The sequence below is a fragment of the Camelina sativa genome, chromosome 1 (assembly GCF_000633955.1).
Source record: "Camelina sativa cultivar DH55 chromosome 1, Cs, whole genome shotgun sequence".
Taxonomy (NCBI): domain Eukaryota; kingdom Viridiplantae; phylum Streptophyta; class Magnoliopsida; order Brassicales; family Brassicaceae; genus Camelina; species Camelina sativa.
Window position 1 is genome coordinate 3,972,450 of NC_025685.1, and position 27,099 is coordinate 3,999,548.

At 37.3% G+C, this 27,099-nt stretch overlaps 7 protein-coding genes across 9 annotated transcripts in view; 6 read left to right on the forward strand and 1 right to left on the reverse strand.

Moving 5' to 3' along the window:
• Nucleotides 1-1,583, forward strand: part of LOC104761007 (protein RFT1 homolog) — a 5,167-nt gene extending 3,584 nt beyond the window's left edge. The window contains exons 8-14 of the mRNA XM_010484058.2: nt 39-67; nt 188-262; nt 432-569; nt 656-811; nt 905-957; nt 1,045-1,223; nt 1,340-1,583. Of these exons, the coding sequence (XP_010482360.1) occupies nt 39-67; nt 188-262; nt 432-569; nt 656-811; nt 905-957; nt 1,045-1,223; nt 1,340-1,406 (697 nt within the window). The 3' untranslated portion in view covers nt 1,407-1,583. The remainder of the gene's footprint in view (nt 1-38; nt 68-187; nt 263-431; nt 570-655; nt 812-904; nt 958-1,044; nt 1,224-1,339) is intronic.
• LOC104761095 (probable calcium-binding protein CML49) lies at nt 1,919-3,774 on the forward strand. The gene is made up of 5 exons (XM_010484160.2): nt 1,919-2,571; nt 2,884-2,930; nt 3,048-3,223; nt 3,306-3,324; nt 3,440-3,774. Exons 1-5 carry the CDS (start codon nt 2,013-2,015, stop codon nt 3,542-3,544), a joined length of 906 nt encoding a protein of 301 aa, XP_010482462.1. The 5' UTR covers nt 1,919-2,012; the 3' UTR covers nt 3,545-3,774.
• On the forward strand, nt 4,378-9,780 carry LOC104761335 (kinesin-like protein KIN-14G). Its single transcript, XM_010484443.2, has 20 exons — nt 4,378-4,588; nt 4,691-4,749; nt 4,834-4,991; nt 5,078-5,215; nt 5,340-5,577; nt 5,694-5,779; nt 5,873-5,917; nt 6,037-6,138; nt 6,450-6,524; nt 6,684-6,765; nt 6,939-7,034; nt 7,103-7,276; nt 7,378-7,484; nt 7,569-7,747; nt 7,846-8,013; nt 8,090-8,340; nt 8,427-8,590; nt 8,694-9,214; nt 9,301-9,482; nt 9,569-9,780. Exons 2-20 carry the CDS (start codon nt 4,695-4,697, stop codon nt 9,661-9,663), a joined length of 2,916 nt encoding a protein of 971 aa, XP_010482745.1. The 5' UTR covers nt 4,378-4,588; nt 4,691-4,694; the 3' UTR covers nt 9,664-9,780.
• On the reverse strand, nt 9,893-12,067 carry LOC104761191 (EGF domain-specific O-linked N-acetylglucosamine transferase-like). Of its 2 annotated transcripts, none has more exons than XM_010484334.2 (3): nt 11,448-12,067; nt 11,281-11,337; nt 9,893-11,195 (listed from the first exon to the last, which is right to left on the reverse strand). In XM_010484334.2, exons 1-3 carry the CDS (start codon nt 11,665-11,667, stop codon nt 10,006-10,008), a joined length of 1,467 nt encoding a protein of 488 aa, XP_010482636.1. In that variant the 5' UTR covers nt 11,668-12,067; the 3' UTR covers nt 9,893-10,005. The 2 variants fall into 2 exon arrangements, with proteins under 2 accessions (XP_010482636.1, XP_010482565.1); XM_010484263.2 differs by having other exon boundaries at nt 11,281-11,352.
• Nucleotides 15,387-17,546, forward strand: LOC104761424 (transcription initiation factor IIB-2-like). Its single transcript, XM_010484538.1, has 7 exons — nt 15,387-15,879; nt 16,217-16,241; nt 16,403-16,532; nt 16,609-16,739; nt 16,816-16,904; nt 17,000-17,076; nt 17,155-17,546. The coding sequence occupies exons 1-7, from the start codon at nt 15,527-15,529 to the stop codon at nt 17,286-17,288; spliced, it is 939 nt and encodes a 312-aa protein (XP_010482840.1). The 5' UTR covers nt 15,387-15,526; the 3' UTR covers nt 17,289-17,546.
• On the forward strand, nt 19,860-23,277 carry LOC104761517 (phenylalanine ammonia-lyase 4). The gene is made up of 3 exons (XM_010484643.2): nt 19,860-20,492; nt 21,265-21,912; nt 22,003-23,277. Exons 1-3 carry the CDS (start codon nt 20,122-20,124, stop codon nt 23,102-23,104), a joined length of 2,121 nt encoding a protein of 706 aa, XP_010482945.1. The 5' UTR covers nt 19,860-20,121; the 3' UTR covers nt 23,105-23,277.
• On the forward strand, nt 23,667-26,444 carry LOC104761600 (ATPase ASNA1 homolog). 2 transcript variants are annotated; one of them, XM_010484806.2, is made up of 11 exons: nt 23,667-23,998; nt 24,112-24,323; nt 24,426-24,488; nt 24,591-24,701; nt 24,921-24,995; nt 25,089-25,157; nt 25,233-25,298; nt 25,421-25,495; nt 25,575-25,673; nt 25,780-25,914; nt 26,061-26,444. In XM_010484806.2, the coding sequence occupies exons 1-11, from the start codon at nt 23,797-23,799 to the stop codon at nt 26,088-26,090; spliced, it is 1,137 nt and encodes a 378-aa protein (XP_010483108.1). In that variant the 5' UTR covers nt 23,667-23,796; the 3' UTR covers nt 26,091-26,444. The 2 variants fall into 2 exon arrangements, with proteins under 2 accessions (XP_010483108.1, XP_010483045.1); XM_010484743.2 differs by having other exon boundaries at nt 26,071-26,444.

A 27,099-nucleotide genomic window follows, 5' to 3' on the forward strand; every position in this document is an offset into this window, starting at 1 on the left:
GTTGTACGCATGGTGTTTCTTCCCTTTGAAGAAAGTACATACACTACATTTGCCAGTTGCGCATCAGGTTTATTTCTCTCCTGAATTTAGTGTGGTCCAGTATGTAATAAATCTTAATGTTTCATGATGTTGGTTGACTCCCTGAGTTTACCATATATGGTTTCTGTTTCTCTTCTCTCTTGACCAGGTGATGATAACCAGCATAAGAGCAAGGAACTCGGAGATCGTCTGACCGAGGCCTTAAAGTTTGTAATATTAATAGGTATATTTCTATCTATGGAAGTAAAAACTTCTACTAGTAATATGTTTTATCAGTCCCTAAAACCGAGTGGCAGCTTTCCAACTTCATTCCAGATCCTAAATCGCTTTTGTTCCTCAATGAATAAAAGACTTTTGACTCTAATCTTTGGTAACATCCTGGAAATTTCTAGGTCTTACATTTATGGCATTTGGCCCGAGTTACTCGTACTCTTTTATCAGATTGTTATATGGTGAAAAATGGAGCGATGGAGAAGCTTCCTTGGCACTACAGTGTTATTGTCTCTACATCATCGTCCTGGCCATGAATGGTTAGTAATCACATGCAGATTTGCCTAATGCTTATTGACTTCTTGATTTTGCGTCTGTCTTGAACCTTTTCAAATATTCTTTTCAGGAACCTCCGAAGCATTTTTACATGCAGTTGGAAAAGAGAATCAACTAAAGCGCTCAAACAACATGTTGCTTGTATTTTCACTGATCTACATCATATTAAATGTTCTGCTGATAAGAACTTTAGGAGCAGTAGGTCTAATCTTGGCGAATTCCATGAGTATCCTTCACCCACATCTATATGTAACTATTTCAACTAGAATCAGCTTTTTGTTCATCTCTTTTTTTTTGTCTTCTTAACTCTTTAAACAAGATATGATTCTAAGGATCACCTGTTCAGGGCGATTCATTCAACATTACTTCCAGGTATACTTGATTAATCTTCCCTATATATTATGTTGCGATAATGACTCGTCTGTTTTGTTTGTTTATTAACTTCAATTTTCTCTGCAGGGCACTTCTTCATTCTCGTTCCGAAAATGCTTACCTTTAGGCTGGCAGGTTCTTATCTTTTCGGGCATAATCACTCTCATCTCAGAGAAAATGTTTCTTAACCATAAGAATTTCCGGGAAACATTTCCTCTCCATTTCGCCATCGGTTTCCTATGCATCTGTCTCTCAGCCATTGTCATGTAAGTCCTCTCTCCAATGGCAACCACAAACCTCCATTTCAGAAATCAGACTTTTACAGTCTTATTTTCGTTCTGAAAAATGTACTTTCTGAGATCTTGTGTTTTGTCTCTTGTAGATACCGGTGTGAGAGACCATTCATCAATAAATATATACGTTTCGGAGATCACGATCACGACGACTGAATAAACCGGTGTTTAGGAAGAGAGAGTCGGAACTTTTGTACAGTACTAATGAACCTGTTTTACTGAATTAATACATACGTTAAGGGGAAGATCTATAATGTAGCCGACAGTACTATTATTGTATAGAATGATCAAATATCACAAAATTGATCTAAAAACTTGTGATTTTGGAACAAATACGTACCTAGTGCTCTGTTCAATTCTTGGGTCATTAATAGTGCCGTTAGTGCTCGAACCAGAAATATTTCCCGTTATTAAAAGAAAGGTTGGACCGATCCCGCCGGGGCCAGTAGATAGCTGTGAACCGGATGACCAAGTTTCAAAGAACAACAACAAAGTAAAATTGACGCGTGACGCGTGTGTAAAGCGTATGATCACGCAATTACAATAACACCCCTCACCGCGTACAAAGCCTATTCGTACTTATATAATGGCATTATCGTAAATACCTCGAACCCAAACCCCAAAGTATCTTTAATGAATATATAACTATTTTTATCATCATATCATGCAAAAGTAAAAAAATCCACTTTTTTCATCTTCTTTGATCTTTTCTCTCTCTCTCTCTCTCAAACTCAAAGCTTCACCTTCTTCTCGGTTCTCACCATGTCTGGTTACCCACCATCGAGCCAAGGTTACGGTTACGGCGGTAACCCACCACCGCCTCAGCCACCGTACGGATCATCCGGCAACAATCCTCCACCCTACGGATCCTCAACCTCCACACCGTACGCTGTCCCGTACGGAGCTCAGCCCGCGCCATACGGTGCACCACCGTCAGCGCCATACGGTGGTCCTCCAGGAGGAGACCATAACAAGCCTCACAAAGAGAAACCTCACGGCGGCGCTTACGGATCTCCATCTCCCGATTACGGTGGTTACGGAGGAGCGCAGCAGCAGTCAGAACATGGAGGTGGTGGTTACGGGGCTCCTCCTCCTCCTTCTTCTTATGGAAGTCCGTTTGCGTCTCTTGTTCCGTCGGCGTTTCCTCCCGGAACGGATCCGAACATCGTTGGTTGTTTCCAGGCTGCGGATCGGGACAACAGTGGGTTCATCGATGATAAGGAGCTTCAGGGAGCTCTCTCTTCGTATCATCAGAGCTTCAGCATTAGAACTGTTCATCTCCTTATGTATCTCTTCACCAACAGCAACGTCAGGAAGATTGGTGAGTTTTCTTGATTCTTTCACTGTATCTCTTTTTTTTGGTTTATCATATAGTGAAATTGCGGTTTTTAGAGAAGTAGAAAGCGTCCATTGTCTTGATTTCACCATCTAGGTTTGAGTTTTTAGAAATCAATTTGTTGAATTTTCCTCTGGAATTTGTGTTTGGTTTGACTTTGATCAGTTATACCAAATCCTCAAGTTATATATCATATATTAATTCAAGTTGAAATTAATAAAGAAACCATCTTTTGATTATTCCTCGTGCAAGCCTGGTTTTTGAGTATTATATTGATTTAAGAATTACACATTGCAGGACCAAAAGAGTTTACTTCACTTTTCTACAGTCTTCAGAATTGGAGGGTAAGTTCTCAAAGGCTTTTGCTTTAGCAATGATTTGATGACATTGCTGGTCAAGAATGTTGGAATTAAGCTCATGTGGTTTTGTTTGGTGTTGGGTTTTTTGGGAATTGGTTTCAGTCCATCTTTGAGAGGTTTGACAAGGACAGAAGTGGCAGGATAGATACAAACGAGCTGAGAGATGCACTCATGAGCCTTGGGTTTTCAGTGTCTCCTGTGATTTTGGATCTGCTGGTTTCCAAGTTTGACAAAAGCGGAGGCAAGAACAGGGCTATCGAATATGACAACTTCATCGAGTATGTTCATTTGCTTCAAGTTTCTTCTTTTCCTCTGTAAGAAGTAAAGTTCCATACTGATTCTGGCTTTCCATTTGTGCAGGTGCTGTTTGACTGTAAAGGTACGCCTATTTCCATAGCTAGGGTCACATTCTTAGACACTAGGAAACCAAATTCGTTTACAGTAGTGTAGAATTGTGTGTTTGTGTTTTGATGTTTGATGGAATGATTTTGCAGGGGCTGACTGAGAAGTTCAAGGAGAAAGATATGGCGCTATCAGGGTCAGCTACTTTCAATTACGAGACGTTCATGCTCACTGTTCTACCGTTCCTCGTCGCTTGAGTGTGTGATATAGTCTCTATATCTTTCGTTGTCATGTCAGCTTTTGGATCTTTTTAATTAGTTGAACTCCCAAGTTTTCTTTTACCTTTCTTGACTTTGCTTCTCCATATGAGCAAAACCTTTTAAACAAGTCTTGTGGAATAATTAACATACCTTTGTTAAACCGAGTTTTCTTTCGCTTTCGACATCTAAACCTTTGTTAAACCGAGTAACACAAAGGTTTAGTATCATGTGCATAGGACACCCATTCTTACTCTTCAATGTCTGTATATGGCATAAATTAACTTTACCTGTGTTTTTTAAAAATATGTCTTACTTCCATACCGAAAAAAATATATATCTTGTTTTAAGTATTTTCAGTAGAAAAAGGGCAAACCCATATAGAAAAGCAAAAGCCAAAAAAAAAAAAAAAACGTTACATTTTTGGAAAAAAATATCTCTAATGACGTTTAATAAGAAATAAATCCCTATATCTGTACAAAAGATTGGTGAACCACTAAAAAACATTTAATACTTTTTTAACAAATGTAGATTTTTTTATAGAAAGTGGTATGAAGTATGAACATTGAACAACTAGATGATAATCGTGATGATTAGGTAAAGATGATATTTTTATTTCCCAAAATAAGCATAACTAACAAAATTTTCGAATCCAATTTAAATTAAACAAAATAATTAAAAAAACTGGGTTTGCTTTACCATCTTCGAGAAATCAGAAGCCGTTGAAACGCACATGCGAATCGGACGGATGAGATTAGTCCACTAGATATTTGAATTCAAACACAGTAAAAGAGTTAACGTTACAACATTTTTTTTTTCCGTTCAGGTTTGGATCCGAGCCTAAATACCCGAACCAGAAAACAAACAAAGAAAACGAATGACACAAAGGTTTGGAGCATTATAAAGAAAACATTCTCAAGCAGCGAGCGATTCAAAGAAGGAAGAAGACGAGACTATACTCTCTTCAATTTTCTTTGCTTTTTTTTTTTTCTAGGGTTTGATTGATCTGTCTGCCCAGAAGGAAAGAAACAGAGTCTAAAATTGGTAACTTCGATTTTGTTTCCTTGGCTGAGATTCAGATGTGCATTGATTTTGACACGATCGATTTTAATCAAATTTCTTTTTTTTTTTTTTTAATTTCTTCAGTCTAATGACAAGTGGGTTGCACGAATTTCATCTGGCTTCAAGAAGAGCCGAAGAAGCAGGTTTATAATTTCTCTGTTTTTGATTCGATAAACAAGATCGGAAAAAAGTTATGTTTCTGATTTGTGTTTTTTCTTTGTTTGCAGCGGCGAGGAGATTTCAAGCCGTGCAATGGCTTCAATCTGTAGTGGGTCAACTCGGTATCCCGAGTCAGCCATCGGAGAAGGAGTTCATTTCTTGCTTGAGAAATGGTATGGTTCTTTGCAATGCTATCAACAAGATTCACCCAGGAGCCGTTTCTAAGGTTTGGTTGATTCAATTTGTTTTTTGGTTTGTCTCGAGTTCCTCAGATTCCAATTTTAAGTTTCTAACATTTTATTGAATTAAAAGGTTGTGGAGAGCTACTCGTATTTGAACGGAGAGTACCAACTTCCACCGGCTTATCAATATTTCGAGAATGTTCGCAATTTTCTTGTGGCTTTACAACACTTGAGGCTTCCTGGATTTGAAGCTTCTGATCTCGAAAAGGTAACACATTTTGAGAAAAATGTTTCTTATTATTATTATTATTATTATTATAATGGTTTTGATTCTGTTTATAAGCTTTATGAAGAAGAGCTGAATATATGAAGGGGTGTAATGTTTCACACAGGTTAATCTAGAGTCTGGATCAGTGACCAAGGTTGTGGATTGCGTTTTAGGACTTAAGGCATACCATGAGTGCAAGGTAACGAGCAATGGTAATGGGTCATACAGGCACGTCAAAACGCCCACGTTTCAACTCTCTGCGACTAAGATTCAGCAGCCTGTATGTGCTTCTCGGCATTTGGACATGTCCTCGGCTCGTGAGAGAAACGGTTGCACTGATGGTGAATCTGATCAACTCAAAGGTTTGATCCATTCTTCTTCTTATGTTGAGGATACTCTATATCCTTTTAGTTGCCTTGTGGTAAATGTAATTTGCTTTTAACACCAATCTTACTGCATTTGGATTGGATACTTGTAGAGATAGCCAAGTTGTTTGCCGATCACATTTTCAGTTCCAAGGAAAACATTGATGAGAATCTTATTTCACTGGAGAATGGCACTGGGGTAAGTTGAAATGTTCTGTACCATTTGCTTAAGTATTTCTACTGTAACAGTCAGATCAACTTGGTTAAATTGCTTTCATTCTTTGAATTGCAGAATTCTAGAGCAAACTTCGAGAAAATCATCTCAAGATTCCCAGAGGTAAATTAGAACAGACAAAATCCATTTGCCTAGTGATGATCTGTTCGTATTAAGCAAGTATTATACTTCAGTACTGTTTTGATGAATTTGTCTGACAGTAATGATGTCTTTATGTACAGCTTCAGTCAGTATTCAAGAATTTACTTAGCGAAGGTACCCTGAAACCATCTGACTCAAAATCCATGCCTCTGGAGGAGTTACATGTCCATGAAGAAGACCAAGTATGTTTTTTTGCTTTTTCTCTTTACATGTGACACGCAAATCTTACCTTCGAACTGCATTTTGATGTTGGCACCTGAACAGGAACTTTATATATCTCCTGTTCATCAGCCCTTCCATGTCTTTTTTACTTCCAAATTTGACTAATGTTCTTGTTATGCATCCACGAGTGACTAGTATTATATTTTTTCTCTATTTTTTACCTTTCTAGTTTGCGCTGCTCTTTCATAGACACCTCTCTTTACTCCACAACTGTTTAAAAGAGTCCATGTCTTAGTTTACACTAACAGATTGTTGGTTATATTTTGTTCAGTCCAGCAGCAGTCTCCTACAAAAGACAAATTGCAACCATAAGCGTTTACTAAAAACACAAGAAAAGGAGCTTGCGGTACGTTTGCATTTAATCTGTCTTAATGAAGTTCTACTACTCGTCATCTTGACTTTAGTTTCTTATTTCTTATCCAAGATATGATTTATATTTTACAAATTGATCAGAAATTCTATGCACTACTTTCTTTCCTAATCCAGGTATGCTTCTCTTGTTTAGGTTCTCAAGACCTTGTTCACAAAAACGAAGCAGGATTTTAAGGAATTTCAGGTTCATTTGCAAAAAGATTTTATGGAACTAGGTTAGCTTGTTTTCTGAGATTTCATTTCTATCACCTCAGGAGCAAACTGTCAACATTTCATTTTAATTACATTCTAGTTTCAAATTCAATTTACTGTGTCATTTTAATTTCATTTCTATCAACGCCTATTTCCATAGCTAGTTTCAAATTCAATTTACTGTTTCAATGCACAGGGAATCAGATGCAAGAGATGTCATCAGCAGCTCAAGGATATTACAAAGTGGTGGAAGAGAACCGAAAACTATATAACATGGTGCAAGATCTTAAAGGTAGAAAGTAATTTACCCAAGTTTCCCTCTTCTAATGGAAGTCGTAATGCCATGTCTTGAATCTGCAGGAAATATAAGGGTGTACTGCAGAGTTAGACCAATCTTCAATAGTGAAATGAACGGAGTAATAGACTATATAGGAAAAGATGGCTCTTTATTTGTTTTGGATCCATCGAAGCCTTATAAAGATGCAAGAAAAACGTTTCAGTTTAATCAAGTATTTGGTCCAACAGCAACTCAAGGTAATTTTGCAATGTCTCAAGAGGCTTATAAGCTTGTGTTAAGCCTCACACTTCTTTGTTTTGGTAAGATATCTTTGACACTTTTAAATTCATGTGGACAGATGATGTATTCAGAGAAACACAACCATTAATCAGATCAGTGATGGATGGTTACAATGTTTGTATTTTCGCTTATGGCCAAACGGGATCAGGGAAGACATACACAATGGTGAGAATTTTTCTAAAGACTAGAGCATCTTCTTGCCTTTCTACATATTTAGTTACTTATCATTTTGTTCTTTTTTTTATGCAGAGTGGTCCTCCAGGCAGATCAGCTACTGAAATGGGAATAAACTATCTGGCTCTCAGTGATCTCTTTCTGATATGTGATAAAAGAAAGGATATGATGACATATGAGATATACGTCCAAATGGTCGAGATTTACAATGAGCAAGTCCGAGATCTTCTAGCGGAAAACTCCTCATGTACCAGATATCCTTTCATGGCTGCTGAAACTTCAATTTTAACAATTTCCTGCTTTATCTATTTCACATGAATCGGCCTAGTGTTCTTCTTGACTATATGTGCACATTAGATATTCGAACTTGTTCCAGTGAGGATGATGGCTTGAGTCTTCCAGATGCTACAATGCATTCTGTAAAATCTACCAAGGATGTCCTTCAGCTGATGGAGGCTGGTGAAGTGAATCGTGCAGTTAGTTCCACGTCCATGAACAATCGAAGTAGTCGGTCTCACAGGTACCAAACTCAAAACTACACTTCCAGAATTATGGAATTACTGCTTTGTGATCTAAAATTAATTTCGTTCTTGTAGTATTTTTATGGTGCACGTACGTGGGAAAGACACATCTGGGGGAACCCTCCGAAGTTGCTTGCATCTTGTGGATCTTGCAGGCAGCGAGAGAGTAGATAAATCAGAGGTAACTGGAGACAGACTCAAGGAAGCACAGTATATCAACAAATCTCTTTCTTGTCTTGGAGATGTTATTTCTGCATTGGCTCAGAAGAACTCTCACATCCCATACCGAAACAGCAAGCTGACTCTTCTACTTCAAGACTCATTAGGTACTAATATCTAAGCCAAGAATCTTTCCTTCCCTGGTTAGTGAACAAAAAATAATTACTGAATTTTTGTCATGACTTCATTTCAGGAGGACAAGCCAAAACATTAATGTTTGCTCACTTGAGTCCTGAGGAAGACTCCTTTGGGGAAACAATCAGTACTTTGAAATTCGCACAAAGAGTTTCAACAGTCGAACTTGGAGCTGCTCGTGCACACAAAGAGACTAGAGAGGTTATGCATCTCAAGGAGCAGGTTTGTAGAGACTAAGTCTTGTTTGGAAGCTAAACAGTAACAAAATTCGTTTCTAGTTTATTTTACATTTAGTGAGCCAACAAACGCTTTGTTCTTCTTTCAGATTGAAAACCTGAAGAAGGCGTTGGGTACCGAACAATGGAATAATGCTTCCAACAATGGAGCAAAGGAGATAAAATCTCCTTTCAGCGGGCCGATTGCAACAACAGAGAGAACTCCTCCACGTCTCAGAAGATTAAGCATCGAAAACTGTAGCAACACAAAGGCAAACCTTGAAGACAGGAAAGCTATAAAGTCACCATTAGCTTCCCGTCGTGCACAAATATTGAGTTTTGAGGGTCCAAATTCCTGTAAAGACGAAGAAAACAGTAAAGTATATCCCATTACGGAAGTGCAACATCTCAAGAATCCACGGAGTCCTGTAAGCGCTTATCAAAACCGAGCAGTGAAAGTAGATGGCAGAACAAGCATTCCGCAACTCCAGCTACTGCAGACACCTGTTAAAGGAGCTTCCAGAAACGACATACAGATGATTTCTGTGGATTCGAGGACAAATGGAAAAGGTTCACATATACGGAAGTCCCTGAGGACAATCGGAAAGCTGATCAATGGTTCAGAGAAGAGGTATGAATAAGACCGGTTATTCCAATCTGCTTGATAATACTTTGGCATTTTTACCTGTTTACTGAAAAACCTTTATGTTACAACAGAAAAGAGAACATTCCTTTGGATCCACCGTCACCACTTGGAGTTGCAAATCATTTTAGCCATATAAAGTCCCCGGACACAAGCAATGCTAAGACTATGCGACGGCAGTCACTCACAGGTGTAATGCCACCAGGACAAGAAAGATCGCGTAGGTCCTCAATAGGAGGAAACCCAATTGAGATTGGTAAGAAAGATCTTAACATAAGTTCATGCGTCTCTTTACGCCTTTTCATCTGAACAAAATCAATAACTAAGAATTTTCTTTTGTAGGTGTAACTAGTACAAAAGGTGTAACTGGTACAAGAAATGCCAAGACACCTCCACCTATGCGTTCAGCATCAAAGATAGGGAAGAAGTGGGCGTAAGAAGCTATTAAAGAATAACACGTTCTCTTGCTTTGACTCGAAGCATAGTATCTCGTTGAAAGTCTTTTCACCATCTACACTTCAGTTTCCATGCAATAGGATGAAAATTTTAGATCTTCTTCCTGAGTAAATAAGAACTCAACTTTAGAGGCTCTGACTGTGTAACATAGAGGGCTCTTGTTTAAGCCATTCTTCACAGTTTCGTTGTTAGTGTCTCAGAAACATTGAATTCATTTATGTCACGGTTTCATTAAAATCTTTACAAGAACTCTGTACTTTCTGTAGTTTGTGCAGACTATACAGCAACAACAACAACAACAAAAAATGGAAATCTATTTCAGGTCAGCTAATCGATTTTGCATACACATCAACCAAAACCTTCTTGAATCTATGGAGATCTAACATCACTTTCTGGTCGTTCAGGTATATCCCCTTTGTGAATTGCCACCCTTTCCGAGTGATGCTGTTTGGGTCTCTTAGAATTGGATCATTTTTATCATATTTTCCATACAATGAGCTTTCTCTTGAAAGAATCTTATAACCAATGTAGTCTAGACCGAGCTTCTTTGCCGGTTCTCCATAATATGTCTCTGCTGCCCAATCTGTTCCCAATGGAATGATTTGAATAAAGACACCTCCAGGTTTCATGAACAGAAAATGAGTCATGGCTGCTCCATGTACCCCAACCATGACATTGCTTGAGTTAACCGCTCTGTAAATCTTTGCCAGCTCCGTTGTTCTGTCAGGTCTCAAAACCTCGACTTCAAACCCAATCCTCTGAGCCATTTTGACCATCAGAGCCTCGTTTGTTATACCTCGAGACCCGGTTCTTGAAAACAATGCAAGTTTTGGCCTATGAGCCTTTCTTCTCTTTGCTACTCTCGCATGGAACCGTTGCTCCTCTTGCCTGTCCAGTCTGTTGATTCGAGGTCTATAGGCTCGATCAAGTACATTTCTGAACTCATTGATGGTTGTTGTAGCATCTTGCATCTGAGAAGGATCGACGGTTAACTCACCATGGATTCTAAGACCAACAATAGCTTCCTTGAAGCAGTGAGTTCTCTTGTCTTTGTTGAAATCAATAAGAGGATAATCAGAGAGCTGAGAGAGAACATCTCCATACTTCATCTCCCACCACCTGTGATAGTCAGCAATCACAAAGACAACCTTTTTGTTGAAACGTTTAGATGTTATATACAAAGGAATAAGCCCGTCGTTGAACTCATGATAGAGGTTTCCGGTATACCCTCCGGTAGAGAATAGCAGGGCGGGTACGTCATGGTTCACTTCGCATTTATGCTTGTCGCCAGAAACCTTCACATCTTTTGTCATAAGTTTCAGCTCACCAATGGTGTCCATTATACTAGTTTCCCACTTTCTGGTGTATGGTTTGATTGTTTCTTGCAAGACGTGGTCGGTGAGATCATTCGAGGTGTAGAGAAAGATGGAGGAAGGAGAGTGTGTTCTGATATCGCCTTTCATGAAACAGATGTCTGAACGATACCCGTTTCTGTCACAAGATATGCTCTCGTCTGCATTAATTACAACAGAAAAAATAATGAGAATCTCTTGCTCGATGTTTCAAGAACAGTAAGAAACAGAGGATTTGGTACTAACCGTTTTGTGACGTCTTAGGCGACTCTATATCGGTTTCGGAAACACGATTTTCAATCTCTATGATTGAAGAATCTGCAAAAACATACGAAGTGAAAAAAGTTTAGGACAATAACAAAAAAAAAAAGATAGAATTGATTTACTTGTAGTATAAGATAAAAGAACCGTACCGATGAGAAACAGAGAAGAGGGGTAAGGGAAATAGAGGAGCTGAGGGGCAAAGACGAAGCAGCTTGAGATAAGAGAGAAGAGAAGAAGATAGATAAGCTTAGGCTTCCATCTCTTCGAGCAATTCCCACAAGAACTTTTCAACCCGAAGACATAAGGAAACAGCTTTGTAGATTCGTCTACTTTGATCTGTGCTACTTTATTCATATTCTGCCTCATCATTCACTTGTTATTCAAGTGAAGAACACAGAGAAAGAGAGACGTATGCAAGGGATATAGTGAAGTCTTTGTAAACAGAACTTGTCTATCTATCTCCTTGAATACGTAAGAGGAGAGAAAAAGAGATCGAGTAGACCAGAGAAACAGAGAGAGAGAGAGAGAGAGAGAGAGACGTTTTCTGGGTACTGTTGTAAGGTTTGATCAGAGTATATATTTAGAGAGAGAGAGAGAGAGGGAGACGTTAGCCTACTATTCTATTCTTTGGAAGAGAGAAAGAGAAAAGTAGAGGAGAGAGAGAGAGAGAGAGAGAGACTCGTTTCTTGGTATTGTATAGGAGCAGAGGAGAGGAACATACTACTAATTCTTTGCGATGTCTTTGAGAATGGAATGAGGAGACGTGTGGGAGAACGAGAAAGGGACTTTGGCCAAACCCATCATTCATCTTTAGGCTTATATATGTCGCTTGCATCACAAGATTCCTTTTCCTTAAATCATGTTTGGTAATACTAATAAATACTTATTATTAATACAATATAAATATATACTCGTTTTAGTTGGAAATCATCCTATCAGTGACATATTCAACTTCCTTAAATGGAATTTATGTCTAAATCAGCATGAAAAGTGAAACAGTTCTTTTTGAAGTTAAATCAAGTAATTTGGCCACTTATTGATTCATAATTCAATGTTTTCTTTCTGGCGTGCTGGAGTCTTATTATCNGGTTTGATCAGAGTATATATTTAGAGAGAGAGAGAGAGAGGGAGACGTTAGCCTACTATTCTATTCTTTGGAAGAGAGAAAGAGAAAAGTAGAGGAGAGAGAGAGAGAGAGAGAGAGACTCGTTTCTTGGTATTGTATAGGAGCAGAGGAGAGGAACATACTACTAATTCTTTGCGATGTCTTTGAGAATGGAATGAGGAGACGTGTGGGAGAACGAGAAAGGGACTTTGGCCAAACCCATCATTCATCTTTAGGCTTATATATGTCGCTTGCATCACAAGATTCCTTTTCCTTAAATCATGTTTGGTAATACTAATAAATACTTATTATTAATACAATATAAATATATACTCGTTTTAGTTGGAAATCATCCTATCAGTGACATATTCAACTTCCTTAAATGGAATTTATGTCTAAATCAGCATGAAAAGTGAAACAGTTCTTTTTGAAGTTAAATCAAGTAATTTGGCCACTTATTGATTCATAATTCAATGTTTTCTTTCTGGCGTGCTGGAGTCTTATTATCTGAGGTCCAGCTAATTGTGATCTTTTAATTTAGACTAACAATCTTTTTTTTAGGTTGAACCGGGAATAAAATAAAGACTGCATGACCCAAGACTAGTTTATGGTTGAAACTCAAAAACTTCCAAACAAATATAAGTTGTCATAGCACAAGGCCATCGAAACATAAAATTTGTTTATATGGATTATTATAAATTATAGATTCAAATAACTGATGAGACCAATCTACTCATAGGGATGACTAAATAAGAATAAAGAATTCCAAATTATTGGACAAAGGAAGAAACGATCAAATAGCCCAATGGAGGCGTTCTTAACGGTCAAATACATACAACATGTCATATTCCAAGGAGTTTTCTATAAGAATTAAAACTTACAAATATCCAAGGATTTTTATTCAAACGGAAAAAAAAACAGCTGGTGGGCGAAAAAAATAATGAAATAAAAGTTTCATGAAGAAAAAGTTGGTGAACGAAAATTATAGGGTTTTTTTTTGGGGGGGGGGGGGCAAAATTCTAGATTATATGAGATTAATGAAAAAAACAAATAAGAACATGATACTCAATTAATCTTTTTAACATAGTATAGATATTATCTACTAACGTATAATATAAATTCATGTATAGTTTAAGTTATGTAGAAATTTCTAAACGTCGATATAAAGTATTACGACCCACTTTAGAGACGACCAAGTTCGAAAAGATGTATAGGTCATCATATATAATTAAAGATCTAAACTCCATTGATACGAAGAAAAATAGCAAAGAGGCTTTGATTAAAAAAGTTATAAATATATTCTGTCAAATAACAATACGTATGTGTATAGAATATGCATGGTGATGCCAATATCTTACCAAAGTTTTTGCCCCTAATTAAATTATCGCCTCGTGTAAGTTTTAGATTATATTGAAGCAAATAATTACGAAATGTTTTTATAATTGGTGATTCGATGAGAACTGCAATAGAAGTACGCAAAGATGATGATCATTGGAGACCGCGACTTAGCTTTATCGGGAATTGTGAATTTATCCATATGATCCACTTTAAGACGATCATGATTCATGAGTACGTAGTAATGCATTCAGATGATCGGAAATTTGAAATTTTCTTAAACTATATGTTTTCGTTGTTGAATTTTATTTATAGTCTACGAAACAAAACAACTTTATAGAGATCCTCTCATGGGCATGGGTATGTCGACCAAAATCAAAATAGTGCACAAGTTTAATACATATTACACACTTGTCATAATCATTTGCTTACATGTGGTTAGTTCATACGTCAATTTTGAGTTGCTGTGTATATATAAATTCGATTAATTAAATAGCACATAATTATTACTTTTATATTGCAGATTTCGCAAGAAAACAAAACTTGAATTCTTAGGATTAGTTTAAGAAAGTTCATAAAAGTCAAATCATAGTATTAGTATATAATAATAACCTTGCGATTGTGAGAGCATATATATTAATCAATGCATTTCAATTCGGATTATCCCATCCTAAATAGAAGGTTTACATATGTGTATTAATTGGTATTTTTGTCTCTAGGTCTGAACATAAAAACCATATCTAAATACCTAATTCGGAACCCGACCCGAAAACCGGGTTTGGGTTGGGTACACGTTTAACTATAAAACTCTATTAGGTTCTATTTTCTAATACTCGTGGGTTCGGGTTAGGATCGGATAATACTCGATACCCATTTGGGTACCTATAAAACCCGAATATATAAGCATATTTATAATATTTATCATTAATGTAATGCAATTACTCCAAAATTATGATTATTTCATTTATTTTTATACCTAAATATCAAAAATAATCAAAATATCTAAAATATTGTGTCACATAAGTCAAAATTAAAAAAAATATATTTAAATTTAATTAATTTTAATTATATTTTCGGGTACCCGATAGTTCAGGTATTTATCGAATTCTAAAATTTGTAACCAAACCGACCTGAACCCGATAGTACTCAAACTGAACCGAACCCATATATTTAAAAATACCTAACGAGTTTTATTTTTCTAAACCCGTTTACCCAAACCCAAATGGATAATATCCGAACCCGAACGGGTTACCACCGAGCCCTATTTGCCTGGTTATGTGTTATGTTCATATTTTCGTATTCGATATCGGGAATATATTATAAAAGTTGTATGTTGTACTGTGTTTGGTGTGTCATGTGCCATGTGTATCTGTGTGACAACTGACAAGATATGTGCATGGACATAATGCAAAAAAAAAAAAAAAAAAATCATTTAGGGAGTGGTGGGCGTGGCAGACCAAAAAACAATTTAGGGCTTCAAAATGTTGGGCCGGGTTTGTTCTAAAGCCTGTTATCTTCTTATAGTTGGTCTGTGTTGTCATATATGCCGTTGGATCGATACTAGACACGTGGACGGTTGATATATTTCTGAGTTCGGTAACATCGCATTTTCTAAAATATTCTCGGGAGAGAAAGAGAAGAAAACAAATCGTTGAAGAAGTAAAGTAAAAAAAAGAAAAGCTCAAGGCGCGACGAAGAAGAAGAAGACGAAAGTGGCAATCTTTCGTAATTACAGTCCAATTACTAAAAAGGGGTTTTAGGGTTTTTTTTGTTCTGAGCAGAGAATCGATGAGTGACGCGTTTTGTTCGGACTGTAAGAGGCACACGGAGGTTGTGTTTGACCATTCCGCCGGAGATACAGTTTGTTCCGAGTGTGGACTCGTGCTCGAATCTCACTCAATCGATGAAACTTCGGAGTGGCGTACCTTCGCTAATGAGTCAGGTGATAATGATCCTGTTCGTGTCGGTGGTCCGACGAATCCTCTTTTAGCTGATGGTGGTCTCACTACTGTCATTTCTAAACCTAATGGTTCCTCTGGCGATTTCCTCTCTTCTTCTCTCGGTCGATGGCAGAATCGTGGGTCTAATCCTGATCGTGGCCTAATTGTTGCGTTTAAGACGATCGCCACTATGGCTGATAGGTAGGGTTTTTTCTCGAAATTTTTTAGGGTTTTAGATTCTGGAAGCTTCTTAATTTCAACAGTTGAATTCGATGATTTTTGCTTGTGGTCAGTAATTTTGAAAATTCAGTATTGAGAAGCTCGATCTAGATGAATCCTTATAGTGAGTTAATTAAGTACTGTAAATGTATGTAACTAAAAATAGAAACTATCTTCTTTTAGCTTTTAGGAAAATGAAGCAAAAAAAACTTGATTTGGTTCAATACGTTCTGAAATGTTATTGTGAGGTGTTTTGTCACTGTAAGTTAGGTTGATTGACAAAATTACTAATCTGATAAAAACCTTGGGTTTTCTCCAGGTTGGGCCTTGTGGCAACCATCAAGGTACTCTTTTTGTCTCTTATACTAATCTAAAGGCTTCTGCTTGAAATGCATTCTGTTTTGAAAGTCGCTGATGTTTCTTGGAATGTAGCTTGCCAATGTTTTTAGAGTTTCTATCCTTATTCCGTTGTTTTATTTTGGTCGTTTTTGCTCTTCTATTGAAGGATCGAGCCAATGAGATTTATAAAAGGGTAGAGGATCAAAAGTCAAGCAGAGGAAGAAATCAGGATGCTCTTTTGGCTGCCTGTTTATACATTGCTTGCCGGCAAGAAGACAAGCCACGAACTGTCAAGGGTACAAAAACAGTTTTTTTAGGAGTCTTTTTATCTCACCATTTGCCTTTTTCTTAACCCTTGCTGATATTATGTAGAAATATGCTCTGTTGCCAATGGAGCTAGTAAGAAGGAGATTGGTCGTGCAAAAGAATACATAGTCAAACAGTTGGGGCTGGAAACTGGACAATCCGTTGAAATGGGTACTATACATGCCGGAGATTTTATGGTCAGTTCTCTTTAAATTAGTGCTTCTTGGTTCACGTATCCACGGTTTTCATCAAGTCTGCCGGGTATATTTCCAGAGACGTTTTTGCTCCAATCTTGGTATGACCAACCAAACCGTGAAAGCGGCTCAAGAATCTGTGCAGAAGTCGGAGGAATTTGATATAAGGTTACACCATATCCATTGTTGTCTTATCGCGTACGTTTTCTGGATGTATCGGTTTACAGCCATTCATTCACACAGGAGCTTTTAACCTGTTGCAGGAGGAGTCCCATATCGATTGCAGCCGCGGTAATATACATCATAACACAGCTCTCTGATGAGAAGAAGCCTCTCCGAGGTCTGTTCCATTCATTTACACTTTGTGAATTGAATCAAGATAATATCGCACAAACTATCTGACATTTTGAATTTGCAGATATATCGGTGGCAACTGGAGTCGCGGAAGGAACTATAAGAAACTCTTACAAAGATCTTTACCCCCACCTTTCCAAGATCATACCAGCTTGGTATGCTAAAGAAGAAGATCTCAAGAACCTACAAAGTCCTTGAGTGTCTTCTTCGCTCTTACTCTGCTGCCATGCCTTCCAGTTTCGGTTGGGATTGATGGGTTATAAAGTTATTTGGTCCAGAAGTGCGACTCGGGCCACAACTTAGACAAGATTTTTACAGTAGATTTGTATCAAAATCTCTCCATAAGATACCATAAATTGTTGACTTAACGAGACTGTATTTCCTGTTGATCTCACCATTTCGAACATCATGCCACCGACCTTTGTAACTCTGCTAATCAAGCCACCGGTTTAAGCATTGGTTTTTACTTCTCAACACATGACACAGAAGAACTCATCGCTTCTGAAGTTAAAAGTGATTACAATTAATTAGGAGAATTGGAGATAATACTTTTTTACTTTGTTATTTACAGTTTTATCAAGTAATTTTAAAAGAAATGTTCATAATTTTGTTTCTTTTACAATGACTACTTTTAAATTTATGTTATCCGTGGACAACACATCATCAGTTTCTAAATATTGATAAGATTATAGTTTCAAAAGTATATATTATTCGGATTATAATTAATAAAATATCCAAGCAGCATCAAATATTTGGAATTTTAACCTCGTCAGACACTTGAATCTTGGGATACATTTTTTCAAGACCTAATGATTGAAATCATTGAACTTCCTCAAAGTTGAAATTTCCTTTTATAGAGTTTCAGATTTAGAAGTAGTCATTGTCTTTAAATAAGTCTATAAAACGTAAGTTATTTATTAACAAACGTGCAGTATCAATTTACATTTGGATTTGTTTAACACATAACCAAAGTAATTATAATGTAACCAAGTGAAATCAACCACTCTAGCTAGATAAAAAACTAAAAAAGTACATATATTCTTAGTTCAATTATTTCCAAAAGAGTATATAGAAGAAGAAAACAAAAGTTACATGTGCTGTTGGGTACACGAATATCTTGTAAGCTGCATAAATATCTTTAGGTTGGGCCAAATGATATAGGAACTCTTACATTTTAAACATGCAAATTTGTATCTAGTCTGCTTTCATCATATACACTCAATTTTGATCGTATTATCTAACATATATTTTAATATTTATTTACAAGATTGTCAAACTAAATATCTTTCTGTTGTGTATGCTTTTGAACCGATCAGTATATTGAAATTCTTCGATTATATGAGCTAGTTGTTATCTAAATAAAATATACTGAACCCCTTAATAATCTGAAAACAGTATTCTTCTTTATAATTTTTTTTTGGTAAGAACCTAGGTATTTTCGAGATGAGCAAACAAACCAAAATATGAAAATAGTAATTACAACATTTTTCAGACTGAAACAAATGAAGTTATTTCATCAATCTCTAAACCAGTTTTACAGTAAGGTTATATATAAAATACTACTTTTTATTTGATATTAGTATGCGAGACGGTTGGATTTTATCTTGCATTTGTTGTTTAAGAAGAGATGTACACACTATAATTTTCCATGATTGAAATAATACACAAATCCTACCATAAGATTGATTGGTGAGAGGGGATGACTATGGTTGGTGAAGAGGAGGAGCGGAAAAAACTTTACCCAAATCTTACCAACTCCACCCATTATCAAATTCTTTTATGTATTTTTGTTTCCTTGCAATCAATTGTTTGGTAAGCATTTCTCTCTATCCATAAGAGAAATTATACGTAATTAACGTCCATTCCCATAAGATCAACAGTAATTTGTACTCTGTATATATATATATATATTATACTATAATCAATAGTAGTATTTTATACTATATATAGGCTAAAGATCCGGATGTCTTTGTAGTTTTGGGTGTTGTCCCCATATTTTGGATTCGAATTGTGTTGTTTAATTTATTTAATGTGAACGACCTACGAAGGCTCTCAGTCCAAAGCTGATTTAGGTGGAGCTAATTAATTATACCCATTTTATTTATTTATTTATTTTTAAAGAAAGAAAAAGAAATTAAATGAAGACTTTTAAGATAACTTTTTTTATTAATCAATTCAGAAAAATGATCGTATAAATCAAAATGATGGACCTGTTTTTTCAGGTTATGGATCAGCAACCTAAAAAAAGGAAAAAAAGTATAGTGCAAGCCATGGATCCGCGCAAACCTAACGTATTCAGAATTTAGATAAAAACATACCGACCTGGTAATAAATGACATTCAATCAAATATACGATATGGATAAGATTTGGCATTCTGTATTAATGAAATTACTTCTATATTTTTCGAAACAACATGTCAGAACCGCTCCATGCAATAAAACTTATTGCTTTACGAAATTAATATATGTATATATATATAAAAGAAAAAATATCTACAGTATATGTTAAATTTGGATTTGTGGTGTTTGCTCACACAAGACCAAACCATCAGGTCCCTATCTCTGGCAGTACCTGACCCTCGAGCTCGACAAGTAAAACGAACATTCATATAACATGGAAGCCACGTGGGTTAATAAACGTCCGTCCAGATTGCAATTAACATCCGACGGCTGTAGACACATTTCAACTAACCCGACTCCGTTTCTCACCAACTCTTTTGCCTCTATTTAAAACCTCCGATGTCGCTCACCTTTCTCTCAGGGAAATTTTATTAATTCACAACTCGAATAAATAAATTTCTCCCTTTAATTTTTATATGTTTAATCACAAACAAAAAGTACAAATTTCATATATTGTACCTTGTAAGCGCAACGTGTAACTAGATTCATACACACATTTGTATTGCTATAATTCGTTTCGTATATATTAACATTACTACATAGAGAAAGAGATCAAGACGACCATATTGTCATTAGAACCGGTCGGTCGTATCCAAAAACCTCGTTCTCTTTAATCTAGTCGGCGGTCGTCATGGAGATATGCAATCAAAACAACCACATCACCGGCGATCCGTTGAACTGGAACGCAGCGGCTGAAGCTTTGAAAGGGAGCCACTTGGAGGAGGTGAAACGAATGGTGGAAGATTACAGGGAAGGGGTGGTGAAGTTAGGAGGAGAGACGTTGACGATTGGTCAAGTCGCCGCCGTTGCTAGAGGAGCTAGCGGAGGAGGAGCAACAGTGGAGCTAGCGGAGGAGGCACGTGCCGGAGTCAAGGCGAGTAGCGACTGGGTGATGGAGAGCATGAACCGAGGAACCGACAGTTATGGAGTCACCACTGGGTTTGGTGCAACTTCCCATAGAAGAACCAAACAAGGCGGTGCACTTCAAAATGAGCTTATTAGGTAAGTTTTTTTTAGTCAATACCATATATGGTAACTATAAATTTGTTACTACTATTTTTTCTCTCTCTTTTAATATTGTACATTTGTACTATATCAACATTAAATGTGTTGAACAATTCTCTAGACTGGGCTGCTGCCTGCTAGCTAGTGAACAAATTTTAGAATAGGTAACTAATTAGTAATTACAATGTCAATAATGATAATTACTAATGTATTTATTGAAAACCGAAATTAAATGGTTTTAACTTTTTTAGCTAGTGAATTAAATTTAGAGTAGGAGAAAGGAAGATCCCATTGGCTTGTTTGAGCTATTTTTTTGTTGATAAAAAAAAAAAAAAAAGAGAAAGGAAGATTTGAATCCGGTACGTGTAAATACTTTGAGACTGCAGGTTAAATTTATGTTCTTGGTGATATCTCTTTTCCCTAACCGTTATCCTTATTTTTGGCATTTTTTTAGCAGACTTCACCCTTCTCTTTGGTATTTGGTTTTACCTAATATTTAGGTGAATAATTTGTTTTGTCAGTACTAATTAGCTGAATAAGTTGGTATTTGGCAATAATAATTAGGTGAAATTAAGTTAAACATAACAGTCGTGGACGCTAATAAAATAATAATTCCATGCCTCTCATTTCAGACACCAAACTTTAATTTATTCTACTACACCAAACTAATTAATTTTTTACTAACATAAGATAAAATTTGGTCATTATGAGCAATTAATTTTTGCCACGGACGAAATTAACGGTAACGTGCAACTCATGACTTGGGCAGGTTCTTAAACGCCGGAATATTTGGCACCGGCACCAGAGACACGTCACACACGTTACCCAAGCCGACGACAAGAGCAGCAATGCTTGTCCGTGTCAACACTCTCCTCCAAGGCTACTCTGGGATACGCTTCGAGATTCTGGAAGCCATTACAAAGCTTCTCAACCACGAAATCACTCCCTGCCTCCCTCTCCGTGGCACCATCACCGCTTCCGGAGACCTTGTCCCGCTGTCTTACATCGCCGGACTCCTCACCGGCCGTCCTAACTCCAAAGCCGTGGGTCCTTCTGGTGAGACTCTCACTGCCACTGAGGCCTTTAAGCTTGCCGGAGTATCGTCCTTCTTCGCGCTGCAGCCTAAGGAAGGACTAGCACTTGTGAACGGGACAGCGGTTGGATCGGGTTTGGCCTCGACGGTTCTGTTCGAGGCAAATATTTTGGCGGTTTTGTCGGAAGTTATGTCTGCCATGTTTGCTGAGGTTATGCAGGGGAAACCAGAGTTCACCGATCACCTTACGCATAAACTGAAGCACCATCCTGGTCAGATCGAAGCAGCCGCAATTATGGAACATATATTATACGGAAGCTCTTACGTTAAGGAAGCTCAACTTCTTCACGAGATGGATCCTCTTCAAAAACCTAAACAAGATCGGTAACGTTTCTTGCTTTTCAAGTAAACTTATATTGTGTTTGTGTGTGTGTGGTAATTTATAGCTGAGTAGCGTTCTCTGTTAATTTTCAGGTATGCATTACGTACGTCCCCGCAATGGCTCGGGCCTCAGATCGAAGTGATCAGAGCGGCGACTAAGATGATTGAGCGTGAGATCAATTCAGTTAACGATAACCCTTTGATCGATGTTTCAAGGAACAAAGCTTTGCACGGTGGGAATTTCCAAGGGACACCGATTGGTGTCGCCATGGATAATTCTCGTCTAGCCATTGCTTCAATCGGGAAGCTCATGTTCGCGCAGTTCTCTGAACTGGTCAACGATTTCTACAACAACGGTTTGCCTTCTAACCTATCCGGTGGGAGAAACCCTAGTCTTGATTACGGGTTCAAAGGCGCGGAAATAGCCATGGCTTCTTATTGCTCTGAGCTTCAGTTCTTGGCTAATCCCGTGACCAACCATGTCCAAAGCGCGGAGCAGCATAACCAAGACGTTAACTCCCTAGGTCTGATCTCGAGCCGTAAAACCGCAGAAGCAGTCGATATCCTCAAGCTTATGTCCACGACTTACTTAGTGGCGCTTTGCCAAGCCGTTGATCTAAGAAATCTAGAAGAGAATCTGAAGAAAGCGATTAAATCCGCGGTTAGCCAGGTGGCGAAACGGGTCTTCACCGTTGGTGCAAACGGTGAGCTACATCCGTCAAGGTTCACCGAACGTGATGTCCTCCAAGTGGTTGACCGAGAGTACGTGTTCTCCTACGCAGACGATCCCTGCAGCATCACTTACCCGCTGATGCAGAAACTTAGACACATTCTTGTCGACCACGCTTTAGCTGATCCAGAACGCGAGGCCAATTCCGCGACATCGGTTTTCCAAAAGATCGGAGCTTTTGAGTCGGAGCTGAGATTGCTTCTCCCTAAAGAAGTGGAACGTGTTCGGATTGAGTACGAGGAAGGATCCTCGGGTATAGCTAACCGGATAAAAGAATGCCGGTCTTATCCGTTGTACCGGTTCGTGAGAGATGAGCTGAAGACAGAGCTGTTAACTGGAGAGAAGGTTAGGTCACCGGGAGAAGAGTTTGATAAAGTGTTGTCTGCGATTTCTGATGGAAAACTCATTGATCCTTTGTTGGAATGCCTCAAGGAGTGGAACGGAGCTCCTATTCCAATCTGTTAATTAAAAAATCTCTGTTTTGACAGATGATGATGATCCATCCAACATTCTTACATATAATAAATACACCTATAATATGTTTCGTTGTATGCTAAATGCTGTCTTAATGGGTTACCAAGGGATATTTACCCCCAAATAAATAGAAGCTTGACTTTATAATATAATTTGCCTATCTCTATGTGATCTTCCTTTATCTTTTTATGGAGTGTGTGTGTGTATTGGCCTCGCGTTCAACGGTTCACGTATGTTTATCTTGTGGCTTGACTAAAAAAGTTGGAAGAAAAATATATATGTAAAAAAAAGATGAATTGTGGGACTTAAGAGCAACAATATCGGTGGGTTCATAGGAAGTGTTGGCTGCAAAAGGAACACGATAAATAGTTTTCTGAAGCCCTGGGCGTTGGGCAAGAACCGAGAAAACCGAACTGAGAAAACCGAGATTTCCGGTTATTGGCACCGATTTTGTGAGGAGGAGTGAACCGATTGGGAAAATAATTTTGAGATTTCGGTTAATGATTCGGTTCGGTTCGGCGAGCTGAAACCGAACGGTTATTCCATCTTCTTCTTCCATCTGCTTCTGTTTGTGTCCGAAGAAGAAGAAAACTTTTCTGGGCACCGCTTCTTTGTTTATTGAGCGTTTTTGTTTGTTCCTACAAGTGAAGAAGAAGAAGAAGAAGAGAAAGCAATACGAAAAAATGGCGACTCTGTCTTCTTCATCTCGATTGTATTCATCATCTCCTATATGCAAATCTCGATTCTCACCAACAACTCTCGTCTCGGGGATTGATTTCATCTCTTTCTCGCCTCGAACAACTCTCTCCTATTCATCAGCCCTTGTCTCGCCGGTGATTCTTTCTCTCTCTGTTAAACATAATCGCCGGAGAAGCTCGCTCCAAGGTTCGATTTTTATAAAGTTTCCCTTTTTTTTTATTTATTTTATTGATGTAAAAAACATGGAATGAAATTAAGTATTCCAAGGGTTGATTTTGATATTGGTTTCTGGGTTTCAGTGAAATCAGTAGCTAGCCCTACTGAGGCAGTGTCGGAGTTCGATGAGATGGTCTCCGGTACGAAACGAAAGTATTACATGCTTGGTGGGAAAGGAGGAGTGGGTAAAACTAGTTGTGCTGCTTCTTTAGCTGTGAGGTTTGCAAACAATGGGCACCCAACTCTTGTTGTATCCACAGATCCAGCTCATTCCTTGAGTGATTCTTTTGCTCAGGTAAACAATGCAATCGTGTGCTAAAAGTGATGACGCTTTAATCTTTGTTTGATGAAGATATGTATATGATTGGTGTCTCTACTGTTTTTGATGATTTTGTAGGACTTGACTGGAGGAATGCTTGTGCCTGTAGAAGGACCTGAAGCTCCTTTATTTGCTCTAGAAGTATGTTTTTTTGGAGTTATGTTTGGGGCTTTTTTTTTTTTTTTGTTTCTGTGGTGATGATCCTACACTCAAATTGAGTTTTAATTTCTAGCTCTGCAACAGATAAACCCTGAGAAGGCCAGGGAAGAGTTTCGTAGTGCCTCCCAGATGAATGGAGGAACTGGGGTGAAAGATTTTATGGATGGTATGGGACTTGGGATGCTTGTTGAACAGGTATTCTTTTAGCATTGTGTGTGTACTTTCAGGTGGTAGTTGTTTTCTAAATTGTGGTGTTTAAGTTTTCTTAATGGTGTATCAGTCGTGATGTATTACTCTGTGGTAGCCAAGTGAGCTTCAATGTTTCTGATACTAAATCTAGGTGTTTCAAATGGAAGTGATTGCCTCTTACTGTTTCTGCTTATGATACTGATTGTGGATTTTTGGTTGATGAAGTTGGGAGAGCTTAAACTTGGAGAATTGCTCGACACACCGCCTCCTGGATTGGATGAAGCCATTGCCATTTCTAAGGTAATTCTGCCATTCTTTCTGATCTTTTCGTCTTGATATGTCGCTTTTGGCATATTTTTCTTGTCTCTTGCTGATTGTCTAGGGTATCAACAGGTCATTCAATTTTTGGAGTCACCTGAGTATAACATGTTCACCAGAATCGTGTTTGATACCGCACCAACGGTGAGCAAGCTTGACTGAAATTTTCCTTCCTTTTTAGTGTAAAATATTAAAGACAGAGTTTATTGCTGCTTACAGGGTCATACGCTAAGGCTACTCTCTTTACCTGATTTCTTGGATGCGTCCATTGGTAAAATCTTGAAGGTGGGAAATGTTGATAAACCATTTCCTCTTTTAACTCTTACGTTTTAGCCTCTTTACTTAAGTGTCAAATTCAATCTCTTTCTCAGAGTTTCTCTTCTTAAATACATTTTCTGCATCTTCAGCTTAGACAGAAAATAACCTCTGCTACTTCAGCGATCAAATCAGTCTTTGGGAAAGAAGGAAACAAGCCTGATGCTGTAAGTTTTTATACATATTGGCTGATATAGTATTCCTGTTTATTATTATTCATTTAAATTTTCTTTATGGATGTGACAGGCCGACAAATTGGAAAAACTAAGAGAAAGGATGGTTAAAGTTCGCGAGCTTTTCCGTGACACAGAGTCAACAGAATTCGTCATTGTCACTATCCCAACGGTAATGTCTAGTTGTCTACACATGCATCTCTTTAGATTTCCTCCTCTCTTCAAGAATAAAATCCATTGGTCTGAAGTTGCTCTTACTTTTTGTTTCTATCCAAAAGGTAATGGCCGTCAGCGAGTCTTCTAGGTTAAGTGCATCTTTGAAGAAAGAAAGTGTTCCCGTCAAAAGACTCATTGTTAATCAGCTTCTCCCACCATCCTCCTCAGACTGCAAATTTTGCGCAATTAAGAGAAAGGTATACACACAAACACAAACTTCTCATGAACTAGTGGTCTCTTTAAACCAAAGATCGCTCTTGCATACTCCTCAAACCAGAAAGTGCTTCTGTTCTTGTGTTTTTCTGTGGTTTCAAAGCATCACACATTTAAATCGTGAAAAAATGAACGTGCAGGATCAAATGCGTGCTCTTGATATGATCCGGGAGGATTCAGAACTCTCTGCTTTGACACTGATGGAGGCTCCGCTTGTAGATATGGAGATCAGAGGTGTCCCTGCTCTGCGCTTCTTGGGTGATATCATTTGGAAATAAGATCATTACACATACATTATCGACGATAGGATGAAAAAGCAGATTCACTTCACTTGTAGTTCTAAGGAGTTTCTTATATATTTTTGTATACTATCTTATGTGTCTTCAAACTGTTGAACTAATTCAGTATCTACAACATTTTGGCGGGTGTATTACACGTTCAATTTACAACTTAAGTCCTGTAAAACAAGAAATATTGCAATTCTTGGGGAGCAAAGCCGCAAGATATTTACATAGTAATGGTGCAAGAGTAAGACCTAAGAAATAAGCCATTGCTTTACATTATAAAACAGCAAGGCTTCACCTTTTTTTTTACACAACCAAAAGGAGATTTTTAATTTAAGCCAGTTGAGATCCAAAAATACATTAATGCTTAAATCTAAAACCTTCTATTTTATTTACAAACTATGTAATTAGTCCACGCAATGTGTGGTTGTATGCATAATAGTTTTGATTATATTTCTTAATTTTTTTTAAACTAAAATATTGTTTTACTAATGTATAATCTCAAAAAAGTTATACTAATGTATGAATCTCAAAAAAATTTATAGCAATTTCTCAAAATAACACTCCTGTCAACAATTTTTTGGTATGGTTATTTATTATACAAAATTTAAAATATATAAACTTTTTTATAAATAAAAAATTAACCAATTCTACAAAAAATTATTACAAATTAATTAGCTATACTAATATAAATAATAATATAGAAATTTAAACATTTTCCTAATATGAGAGAATCTATGTTTATGATCATGTTTTATAGAGGTTAAACATTGATTTAAAGATTTTTTCTTAATGACCATGTAAACATAAGACTGTAGTATAGTAAAATTGAATCAAATAAAATTATCAAAAAATTTAGTATACGTATAAAATTATTGTATATAG

Coding starts and splice junctions, on each gene's coding strand:
- LOC104761424 (XM_010484538.1), top strand. CDS start 15,527: ATGAGTGACGCGTTTTGTTCGGACTGTAAGAGGCACACGGAGGTTGTG. Junction 15,880..16,216: donor ATCGCCACTATGGCTGATAG/GTAGGGTTTTTT, acceptor GGTTTTCTCCAG/GTTGGGCCTTGTGGCAACCA. Junction 16,905..16,999: donor TCGGAGGAATTTGATATAAG/GTTACACCATAT, acceptor AACCTGTTGCAG/GAGGAGTCCCATATCGATTG.
- LOC104761095 (XM_010484160.2), top strand. CDS start 2,013: ATGTCTGGTTACCCACCATCGAGCCAAGGTTACGGTTACGGCGGTAAC. Junction 2,572..2,883: donor CAGCAACGTCAGGAAGATTG/GTGAGTTTTCTT, acceptor TACACATTGCAG/GACCAAAAGAGTTTACTTCA. Junction 2,931..3,047: donor ACAGTCTTCAGAATTGGAGG/GTAAGTTCTCAA, acceptor AATTGGTTTCAG/TCCATCTTTGAGAGGTTTGA.
- LOC104761335 (XM_010484443.2), top strand. CDS start 4,695: ATGACAAGTGGGTTGCACGAATTTCATCTGGCTTCAAGAAGAGCCGAA. Junction 5,216..5,339: donor AAGCTTCTGATCTCGAAAAG/GTAACACATTTT, acceptor TGTTTCACACAG/GTTAATCTAGAGTCTGGATC. Junction 7,485..7,568: donor CAGGGAAGACATACACAATG/GTGAGAATTTTT, acceptor TTTTTTATGCAG/AGTGGTCCTCCAGGCAGATC.
- LOC104761517 (XM_010484643.2), top strand. CDS start 20,122: ATGGAGATATGCAATCAAAACAACCACATCACCGGCGATCCGTTGAAC. Junction 20,493..21,264: donor CTTCAAAATGAGCTTATTAG/GTAAGTTTTTTT, acceptor TGACTTGGGCAG/GTTCTTAAACGCCGGAATAT. Junction 21,913..22,002: donor CAAAAACCTAAACAAGATCG/GTAACGTTTCTT, acceptor GTTAATTTTCAG/GTATGCATTACGTACGTCCC.
- LOC104761191 (XM_010484263.2), bottom strand. CDS start 11,667: ATGATGAGGCAGAATATGAATAAAGTAGCACAGATCAAAGTAGACGAA. Junction 11,353..11,447: donor CTCTTCTCTGTTTCTCATCG/GTACGGTTCTTT, acceptor ATGTTTTTGCAG/ATTCTTCAATCATAGAGATT. Junction 11,196..11,280: donor GCCTAAGACGTCACAAAACG/GTTAGTACCAAA, acceptor TAATTAATGCAG/ACGAGAGCATATCTTGTGAC.
- LOC104761600 (XM_010484743.2), top strand. CDS start 23,797: ATGGCGACTCTGTCTTCTTCATCTCGATTGTATTCATCATCTCCTATA. Junction 24,996..25,088: donor AAGCCATTGCCATTTCTAAG/GTAATTCTGCCA, acceptor GGGTATCAACAG/GTCATTCAATTTTTGGAGTC. Junction 25,496..25,574: donor AAGGAAACAAGCCTGATGCT/GTAAGTTTTTAT, acceptor TGGATGTGACAG/GCCGACAAATTGGAAAAACT.